This window comes from Cornus florida, unplaced genomic scaffold (genome assembly GCF_030987335.1).
Source record: "Cornus florida cultivar Cherokee Brave unplaced genomic scaffold, ASM3098733v1 CherokeeBrave_3.0.0_Hap2_Chr04, whole genome shotgun sequence".
In the NCBI taxonomy this organism is placed as follows: domain Eukaryota; kingdom Viridiplantae; phylum Streptophyta; class Magnoliopsida; order Cornales; family Cornaceae; genus Cornus; species Cornus florida.
The window spans coordinates 6229248-6240515 of record NW_026775574.1 but is presented as its reverse complement, the minus strand read 5'-3'; the positions used below and the strand labels follow the sequence as shown (position 1 = coordinate 6240515).

Genomic DNA, 11268 nt, shown 5'->3' with positions numbered 1-11268 from the left:
TTTCATGGAAAATTCCTCCTTGGAGTGTCATTTGAAGTTCCTCCCTGCCTTGCCATGTCTTAGGTGCTTGAACAGGGCTAGAAAGTGTTTTCAATCATGTTCGGATCATGTAGGAAGCATGTAGAACCTTAGAAATGGCCCAAGCACCTTGCACACACCTTGCAACAGCTTTCATAGCAACAACAGAGGTGTCGGTCGGCTGATGGAGCTCCATCGGTCGGCTAATGATTGTCTCGAGACCATTCCAGTAGCCTTTTTGGTGAAAAAGGGTGTTTCGGTGGGCTGACCATGGGGGTTCGGCCGGCTGACGATTGAGTTTCGGCCGGCTGACCATTGTCTTCGGTCGACCGATCCTCCCTGCAACCTCCTCTTCTCAGTTTGTCTTGGGCAACTTTGTTGTATTGACTTCAGAGGCCCTTATCTTATTTGTTTTAAATCCAAATTTGGTCATTCTTGATTCTAAGTTCAAGAGCTCGAAGTCAGCTTTCCAATGGTGCCAACCATTCATCATAACTCCATCTATGATAAGAGTTATTCTAATTTTAGTAAGATAGGTTCATGGTAATTCTTAAACGGCGAAAACCACCTTGTTTTAAATTCATATTATGTCCGTTCGAACTCAGAATCAGGCGTTCTTGAGTCTAACCTTATTTATTTTTCGTTGTCTTTCCAATGGTGTGCTCAGTGGCACCCATTTCAATTTAGAAATGACCATTTTGCCCTTGGTTCATTTCTTTTTGGATTAGGCATTCTTGCTTCATTTGTTTGGCTCATGTGAGTTTAGTGGCTTTATGGGGAGTCACTTCAGTGCCTTAGGGATGACGTACATCTCTTGAGGCCATTCCAATTCTTTTGCTTTCGCATCTTGGATCCGGTTTAGGTCATCACAGGACACGCTGGGTTGAAAAATTCAGGGTAGTCACATATTTTAAAATGAGTCACATTGTACTTGACACATGAGTAGTCACGTAAACTCAGTAAAGTAATAGGTTTTTATTTGTCGGGTCAAATGACTCTTTATTAAAACTCCTAATTTTTATCATTTTCTTGGATCCTTATTTCTCACGTTTATTATTATTATTATTATTATTATTATTATTATTATTATTCATCTTATTTTCCTAGGACCCAACTACAATTTAATTCAGACTTAATAGATGAAAAGTAATAAAACATTTGTTAAATTTCAGCTACTTTTAGTTTTTTTCATTTTCCTAAATTTCCTATTAAATTCAAATACAAAAAATCTAATTAGTCACTTTACATCTCAAAAACAACTATTATTTTATACTAATATATCAACCGTTATACCTTCAAAAATATATATATATTAAATGTTAAAAGATAACTTTTTATTTATAAAGGCCTTTTTTTTTCTTTTTGGTTTAACGCCATAAGTAATAAAATAGTGCCAGAATATATTTTCAATATTTATATGTTTTTACCATCTTCGAAAGGAGAGAATTGAGTTAGAACTAAAAACATAGTTAAAATAAATTTAATATTATGGCCCACTTTGGTTGGAAAGAAATGGAAGGAAATGAATGCATATATATATTTATATATATATTTGGTATAAAATTATGGAAAGGAAAGAAAGGGAATGGTAAGGAATGGTTAACATTTTTAATGAAACTTTATTAGAGTATTTTTAGTAATTTATTAAAATATATGTGTGTAAATTTTTTTAATAACTAATAGTCTGTTAAGATAAATTGTCATGTCACCAATATGTATCAACCCAATATTAAGTAAGTTTGTAAAAATTATGTGGGATCGAGTCATGATACTGATTGGTTGTTATTGGAGGATATATTTTTACACAAAAGGTATAAAACAACCGATGGAATTAAAAATAAATAATCTAATTTTTTTGTGATTTACACCAAAAATATATATCTCCAGCATTCTGTTAAAAAATATATATATATTTTGTAAAATATACAATTTTTGTATCTCTAACAGTCTATTAAGATACACTGTCACTGTCATATTATGCGTAAAATTGTTGTTTATTTTACACAACCTTTTTACACAACCAGCATATTTCATTACTCCTCATTTTTTGCTCATTCCATTAACAAATCAACCCTATATTGAATAGGTTTGTAAAAATAATGTGGGTCCTGATCGGTTGTAATTGGGGATATATTTTTACACAAAAAGGTATAAAATAACCGCTGAGCTAAAAATAAATAATTCAAAAATTTTGAATAAATTCATTATGACACATTAAATTTATACATACATACATACATATATATATATATACACACACACACACAATGGTTGGAGATGCTTTTATTACCAAATTTGTTCTTTTTTTTATAAAAGACAAATTTTGTGAATGAAAAAGGATAGTGGTACATTCATTAAATTAGTTTTCTTATATTTCTTTCTCCAAAAATAATTTATTATTATTTTTATTAGTCAACCAAACACAATTAAGGGTTATTTTCTCTCCTAACTAACATATATCCTGTACCAAATTAGAACTGCCTAAGTAAATTTTGAAAAATTTATGAATTAATTGTAATATAATTTTCTTTATAATATTAGTCTTACATAGTATATTCATTGAGGGAAAGTATGACCAAAAACTGTCCAGTATATTTATTGAGGAAAAGATATAGTAAGAAGCATTCATGAAAGACAAACTTAAACTAGTTCATATTTTTGCCCCAAATTGCAAAACTTTTTCTATTTTAAAAATACTTTATGGATATCTTTTATATATAATATATACACACACACATAGGGAAAGAGACTGAGAGAGAGAGGCGCTATGTGCTAAGACAAGGGGAACATACAGTGGGCATGAGATATATAAGACGACAAATGTGTGTGTTCTGAAAAGCAAAGTGATTGAGTGGTCAGAGTAACATGTTATGCCGAGGAATGAATGAATGAATTGATCAACAACGTAGACAGCAGCTTCGTGCTCTCATGTCAGTCCACGTGGGATGATGATACGTCTTTTAAATACCCAGAGATATATATTTTTTATTTTCTGTCCATATTGCCACCTCATAAGGTAATAAATAAAAATAAATAAATTATAATGAAGCATTATTTTGAAATAGTCATGTTAGCTTTTATATTTCAAATGGGGAAGTTCAAGATTGAAGAGATCAAAGACATTGACAGTGTTTCATTTGAGAAAATGGCCACCCTCGCAAAATTAATAATAGAAAACGACATGTGTAACAAGCTATTATTTGACTTATACACTAATATTTTATCGTTACATCAAACAATACTACTTTGTCATTAAATATTTTTATGGATAAGATGAATTATGTATTATCTATGAATAATTGGATTTTTTTTTTTTTTTTGGTGGGTGTGTGATTGACCACACCTATAAAATAAGAAAGACAGTTGAGTGTAACTTACCAAAAGACATTTCTATGAGTTTAGGTCAATAAATAAAGACATACTTATCTGTATTCTTCTTCCATTACTTGACAAATAGTTTAATAAAGTGTGCTAAATGTGTATATATCCATATACTAACTAAATTAAAGTCTTGATACAGGGGATGGGGTGAGGGGAACATGGACTCTCGTAAAGTAAGGGGAGTGCATTTATCGACTGAAATATTCAACTCATTCGGTCATGTAAGTTTTATAGTAATTGGAGTTCATTTGGGATTCTTGAAAGTACTTTTATTTTTTAAAAAATTACTGTGTATTTGATAATTATTAAAAATATTTTTAATTATTATAAATGGTATCAGAGTTGGACCCAGTTAGAAGTGTGGCCAATTAGGATGTTGGGCTCTAGGGTGATTGTGATAACCTTGTGGACGGGTGTGTGTGAGCGTACATAGGTGTAGTACCAATAGGCTACCACATTAAGCGAGTTACATGTGCACAATCTCATATCACGTGGGTGTGAATGGGGCAAGTATTATATGTAAATTTAATACTCTCCTATGACACAATGCGTTTTAAAGTTGTGATGGTCGTGAACCCACCAGAACTCTAAGGGTCAGTTTGGTTGGATGGGTTTGAAGGGAAAGGGAAGGGAAGGGGATGGAGGGTAATAAAAAAATTGTGTTTGGGTAAAGTTAGTGGAGGGAAAGGGAAGGAGAGGGAGGGGTTTGGAGGGTTATTTATAAGCAACGTACAGTAATTTTTTAACCTTCCAAAATTGGGAGGATAAGGAAGGAAAGGGAAGGCAATGGCAGGCGATGGCATACAAAATATTTGTTAAGCCAATTTTACCCTCAAATTTGCTCTTCATATTAGGGCCTGTATTATTGGCCTGCATACACCAACTCTCGGGATTTCTCAAATGCCCAAGAGAGCCGGCTCCAGCAATTACTTGAGGCGGCTCCAAAAAAAATGTGGAGCCGGCTCTACAAAAAGGAAGAGCCGGCTCCACTTGGCACCTCTCAAAAACCCATAAGAGCCGGCTCCATGATCATGGTTGAGCCGACTCCCTTCAAGTGTCCTATTCCCATTATATCTCGGCACTTCCTAATTTGGGGTCATTATTTGCAAGAAATTGGTGGATCTGTATGTTCGATCCACTTCATGCCTTGGGTTGTTAAGTTTTTTTTTTTTTTTTTTAAATAAAGTCAGAAAGAACCTAACTTACCGTTTTATGTTGTTGATCATCATTGATTACATTTGTGATCAAACCCCTCTCACCCAAAAAAGTAAGAAGCCAAATTTAAAGATTAAATTAATGATCATTTTTTTACTTTTCTCTGTTGTTACTTGCTTGAAGGAAGATCTAGTAATTGGGTTTTCTATGCGATCTATTGATTGTTTCAGTACTTACCAATATGATTATTTCATTGACTTTATTATTGTTTTGTTGATTTTATCATCTTTTTTGTTGAAGGAAATCAAACTTTTAATAGGAAATTCATTTGTGCTTTTGAGTATGAATGTTATTTCAACTTCATTTTAGGAATAAAAGTGAGTTACATTTTATTTATTTATTTTTTATTTTTGGGTAAATTGCATTTCTTTTTCTTTGTTTTACTTCTGCCACCTAACATGACATAAAATTGATTCCCAGAACAATTTTTCTTGAAATGAGCCGCCTCCCATTTTGGGAGCCTGCTCTACTCATATTGGAGCCTCCTCTACTTAAAGTAGAGCCTGCTCCATTCATATTGGAGCCTCCTCCACTTTTACTTGAGCCGGCTCCTTTTATAAGATTTAGCTTGCTTTATGTCCTACAACACAAAGCAAGCAATTAAAGAAGATCTACACTAATTTTGTCGAAGACTTTTACATTCTCCTCAATATAGTTTAAGCAACCATCATTGGGTACAAATGCAGCGATCTTCTTCCCATTCTTAATCAGCTGCACAAGAGCAGATTTTCTCATGGCAGAGTTGGGCTGCTTAGCCTCAATACCACTGCATAAATTAGTTAAGTGCTGTTGAGTTTTGAAATATTGATTTGGAAAGAGAAGATAAATGTGGCATTTGCTACCAAACTGAGCCTTAGAACCGAATCTTGGGGCAAAAATATTGTTGCATATTTAAATCTAAAAATTTATCTGTTAAAATATATAAAGGGCATAATAGTAAATTTTTTATTATCCTTCCCTTTCCTTTCTTTTCCCAAACATGATTGTTATCCTTCCCTTTCTTTTCCTTCATTAATCAACCAAACACGATTGAGGATTAAACTTATCCTTCCCTTCCCTTTCCTTCCCTTTCCCTTATAACTAATGTTATCCTCCCCCTTCAAACTCATCCTACCAAACATAGCCTAAAGTTAAGCTTCCTTAACTTGGAATAATACTAGAATGAGTGACCCTGGAAAGTATCTGATTCGGGAAGTCAAAAGATATTGTGTCTTACTAGGGTGAAAATTGTTACAAATGGTAGTTACCAAAATTTAGCTCTCTAAATGGTAGAGGTTGAATATTTTAGATAAATTTTTTTTATTAATCAATTATGTCATTTTTATTTTTTATTTTTTATAAAGTTGTTATTATCAAATATGGTAATATTCTATTAAAAGATAATATTGTAAAATTAAGAATAGAAGGGTTTAAATATATATTGTCACAAAATCTCTCCATTTTTGTTATTCTTCGTGAGAAAAAAAATAATAGTGAATCAAAATCCAATAACTAACGCTACTAAGAAATCTATTTTATGACAAAAAAAGTAATTTATTTGTCACGAGAAGTTTTTCTCAGTAGCATCACTCAATTCGAAGGTCCAATAACAAATATTCTCATCTAAAATTCTGAAAGTTGCTCAAATCGTATTGAAACCAAAACTAAATTATATATATATATATATATATATTAATTAGTCAATTAATTTGGAGCAGAGGACCTTATGTGCTAAGTCCAACCTCAACAAGTGATGCCCATAAAAGCCTTTTTTAGTGGTCGGAATTGGTGGTACACACTCTGTAACCACTCTATTAAAAAAAAAACGCATGCCAAAGTCGCACATAGACGAAAATAGTGACCACCAACAATAGATCCCTTTCCTCTTGATCGGAACAAACCCTGGGACCCACCGGTGTTCCCGGACGGCTGCCGCCAAATTCCCCCATCATTTAGTTCTCCCTTTCACTCCATTAAACCCCAGAACATCAATCTCTCTCTCTATATATCTCTCTCTGTATCTATCTGTATCTATATGTTTCTCTCTCCTAAAAGATAAAAGTTTCTTTGAGAACCCCCTATTTATAACAAGCTTAGGTAGCCTTTCGGTGCCCAAATTCAGTAACTTTCACTCTTTGTTCCTCTCTTTTTCCTTCTTTTTCTGATCCCTCCAAATAATGTAAAAACTTCATTCTTACTCTGCCAATCTCAAACTGTAAATCGGACAAGTCTGTGCACGTCATACACAAAATGTATGCCATATCACAAGCACACTCTGATATATTCCAATTCCATATTCAGATATTCTCCAGAGCTCACAACAAAAAAAGCAAAAGCTGACTCCCATTTTCGCAACCTCAAATCTATAACCCCCATTCAAGATCTGTAACTATGGCGGTTGATGTGTGCTCTGAGATTTCAAGTCTAGGAGCCAGCCCGAGAATCTCATTTTCTCATGATCTCAACCAAACAGAGAACAGCGGCGTAACTCCTCCGGTGGTGGTCCGATCAGACTTTTCACTCTTGGACTCAAATTCCGATTTCCATTTCTGCATCTGTAAGAGCTTTGAGCTCCCATCAGCTGATGAGCTCTTCTCCAATGGCAAGATCCTTCCTACCCAGATCAAGAAAGTCGTCAAAACCAATCAAACTCAACAACCCAATTCGAATTCGGTCCCTTTTCAGCCGACCCAGATCAGGAAAGTCATCAAAACCAACCAAACTCAACAACCCAGTTCAAATGAGAATGCAATCGAAGATAAACCGAAGAAAAAGAGATTGAAAGAGTATCTGTCGAGCAATTTCGATACAGAGGACGAAGAAGAAGAAGCAGAGAAGCCTATGTTGAAATCGTTCTGGCAATTCAGGCGAAGCAGTAGTCTCAACTGTGACAACAGACATACTAAGAGCTTAATCCGATCTCTACAGTTCTTGTCGCGGAGCAATTCAACTGGTTCGGTCCCAACTGTGCAGAAACAGAGAGCATCCACCAAGGAGAATCAGAAGCATCAAGCTCCGAAGCAACAGTCATCGTCAATTGGTGGCGCGAAATCGCCACCGGCGTTAAATTCCGCCGCATTTTGTTCTTATAATTCGTCGAAAAAGACTCCGTCGGGGAAGAATTGCAGGTCTTATAGCAATGGTGTTCGAATTAGTCCGGTTCTGAATTTTCCGCCTACTTACATTTCCTTGGGGACTATGAATTTGTTCGGGTTTGGTTCATTATTCTGTAACGGTAAGTCCAAAAAGAAGAAGAAATGATATATCAATCAATATATATAAACTATATCTCTTTGTGTGTGTAATGTGTATGGTTTACAAATACAGATCTTATAGATTAATTTTTGCTGCATATTGATATTAGTTCATGATTTACTCTGTCATCAAACTCTTTTTTTTTTTTTCTTTTTTTTTTTTTTTTTTTTCCCAGAATATATATATATATATATATATATATATATGACTTAGATCTTGAAGAGTTAAGATGAATTATTGGGTGATTTAAATTGGGAATTTTTATGAATAATAAACATTGTTAAAAGACTAGGGGACAGAGGAACAAGGTACCCTTGTTTCGTGGCCTCTTTTCTTTTTCTCTTTTGATTTGTTTGGTTTTGATAATTATGCATTTGGGTGTCTTTTTGTTCTTTTCAGCTTTGAAGGTTTCTTTTGGTCTGGCCCTCTGCTTGACAGATAATTATAGTTTGAATTTCTAGGGTTACTTTAATTTTGGTCTTTTTGTTAGTATGTGATCGAAATTATGAAAAAAAGAGTTTATTTAAATTAATGATTTGAGGGTCCCTATTAACTTTTTATTTTCCCAATCTTGATTTGATTAATTAATGATCAGGTGTTACCATTAGCCTTAGGTCACATTACTATTTTTTTCCATGGCCCATTTCTTGGATCCACACTCTTTGATTAGACAACAACATCTTAAATCATCCAATAATTGATTCTCTCTCTCTTCCTGATATTTTTTTTCATTGACAAATAAAATTGATGATGTCCGATGCCTCGCATAGCTATGGTATTCACAAACTGTTGTGTGAATCCCGTGTCTATTAGTTAGGTGTCAATTATAATAAAAGTACTCTTTTTCACTACTCTCACCATACCTGAAAAATAATATAATTATTAATTACATGTTTGTACTGCCTGAAATAGAAGTTACTAAGATCGACGCTTAAGATAAGTGAGACTGTGAGATTGTGTTCTTATTGACAAAGAGTTGTTAAAACTCTATTAATCGAAATCGATCTATTTTTGTATTTTGCTCTTACAATATGAAAAATGATATAATTTCGAATGTTTGTATCGACTGACGACAATATCTGTTAAGATAAACACTTGAGAAGATAAAGAGTGTGTATTCTTATTATTTGTAATCTTTACTGAACTATGTTATTATGATGTGTGTGATGGTATTGGACTTTTAAAAAATGATTACGAATCGATCGATAAATAGCTTATGGACCGATACAATGATCCTAAGAACTCTAATAAGTGAATGATAGCTTGAGATATTTGATGATTTAGCTGTAAAGCAAAAATTGCAGCTGTTTTTTATGGACCATTTTTCTGCAACAACTACTAGCAAGTGAACCACTTGTACTATAAGTTTAGAGCAGTACGATAATCATCTGAGTACTGTTACTCAGGCACAGTGCTAAAGAGTCCGATTAACTGTCCATTTAGATCCCAAATCTGATGTGAGGTCCACATTAGTAATAGAAAATTGAAGTGAACAAATTATTGGGACACGTCTTTCATTTAATAGAAAATTGGTTGAGTTATCATTTTCTTGCTTATTTATCATCTACCTAACGCCACCACTAGTGATATGCATCACTAATTCTACTAGTAGAAATTGTACTTGTAGATGATTAGAACAAATATATTGCTTATCCTGAATATAGAAGTGGATAATTGCTTCTGGCTTCTGGAAAATAGCATCATCAACTCGATGGGGTTAGTCTAGCGGTTGAGAATTTGGATTCTGGTGGTGCCTCTCATCAATCCGACGGGGTTAGTCTAGTGGTTGAGAACTTCGACTTTAGTGCCTTCTGAAGCATCAGATCTCAGATTCGAACCTCTGGATAAAACAAATTCAGAAAGAGGCACCATCTCGAAGATTTTGATATACTTCTTGAAAACTTCTTTTTATAAACTAGTATATTCAACTTTGTCTGATCAAGTCGGATTATGATACTCGTACTCAAAATTACTTATTTCAATCTATAATGCCAACTCCTCCCTTTCTTGATTCTTCTTCTTAGAGTAAAGTGTGCACATGTAGGACCTAAGTCACACAATTCTTCTCGACGGTTGTCGCTCTCGCTCTCACGCTTTGCACGCGATGTGGCTCAAATTCTCACTAAAAATATATGTATTTATTACTTAACATTTAATGTACTTAATAAATTAACATATGAATTTAAACTTAATATAAGTAAAAAAAAAAAAAAAAAAACTATGTTAAAACTATGTTAAATGTATCAGATTCAAAATGTTACTTAAAACAAGTTGTAAATTTAAAGCCTTTTATTGAATGAAAAAGTAATTAAACCTAACGAATTTGAAATACAACTCCCAAAATTAGCACAAGTGGAATTAAATTAGTATGACTAATTAATAATCCCCATCAAAAAAAAAAAAAAAAAACTAGTGCTACTAAACAATTGCCGCTGCAAGATGGTTCATTCAGACTTCCATATTAATGTATTAAGCTTTGGGAAATATCATAATATATATATATATATATATATATATATATATATATATATATAAAAGCTCTTGGAATACCTTCTCCTGGTATTGTAAAATACTCTGTAGTACAAGATGATGATGGGATGAAAAAAGTGGAAGGAAACATAATACTCATAAGTACTTTACACCGGGCGACATGTCTCCTCGTGCTTATTAAAAACAAGTTTTTACTATTTTCACCCTACAAGTATTTGGGGGGTTATTGGTTTAAAATTTTTTTTTTTTTTTTTTTTGAAATTCAAGCGATTCAGTCGAAAACTTTTGTTGTATTTGGGGGGTTATTGGTTTAAAACAAGTTTTTTGACTTTGTTTGGATGCATTTAGTCAATGTTGTTTTTTTTTCAACGAAGAATAAATAGCTCTCTGACAGGGATTTAACCAAGTTCTTTTTTTTACCAACCGTAAGAAAAGCGTTCAAATTGGGAAAGGGAAATGATAACCACAACTGAAAATCTGTAGTGAAATGATTTGTAATGTTATCCATCATTGATTAATTCATATAATTGTTCTATTATAAGGCATCGCCACGCAATCATATTACACACATCTATATATTTTGAGTACTGCTACACTTGATCGACCTTTTTTCGCTATCTCAATCACCCGTGTCTAACAAGTTTCTCTTCTTTCAAAGTGTTCAAATCAACAATGAACACATTAGTCGGCAAAACGATAAGGTTGACAAAATGAGAAAAATATTCAAGCAGGTGGGGTGGGGGTTAAAAGAGACCTGCTTGGAAAAACTCTGCAGGAGAGCCCAATTACCTAAGGTTGACGAAATGAGAAAAATATTCAAGCAGTGACGCAATATGCTTTATGTTACCATTTCCTCAATGTTATGTTTCTGAATTTGGGGTCTTGGAGCCCTAATAACTGAAGCCAGAAACAAAGGATAAGTTGGGCCAA

At 33.5% G+C, this 11268-nt stretch overlaps 1 protein-coding gene across 1 annotated transcript; it reads left to right on the top strand.

Annotated features, from left to right (window-relative positions):
• The first annotated feature begins 6434 nt into the window (after window positions 1-6434).
• Window positions 6435-7898, top strand: LOC132302601 (uncharacterized). The gene has a single exon (XM_059799509.1). The coding sequence runs from the start codon at window positions 6985-6987 to the stop codon at window positions 7852-7854; it is 870 nt and encodes a 289-aa protein (XP_059655492.1). The 5' UTR covers window positions 6435-6984; the 3' UTR covers window positions 7855-7898.
• The last annotated feature ends 3370 nt before the right edge of the window (window positions 7899-11268 follow it).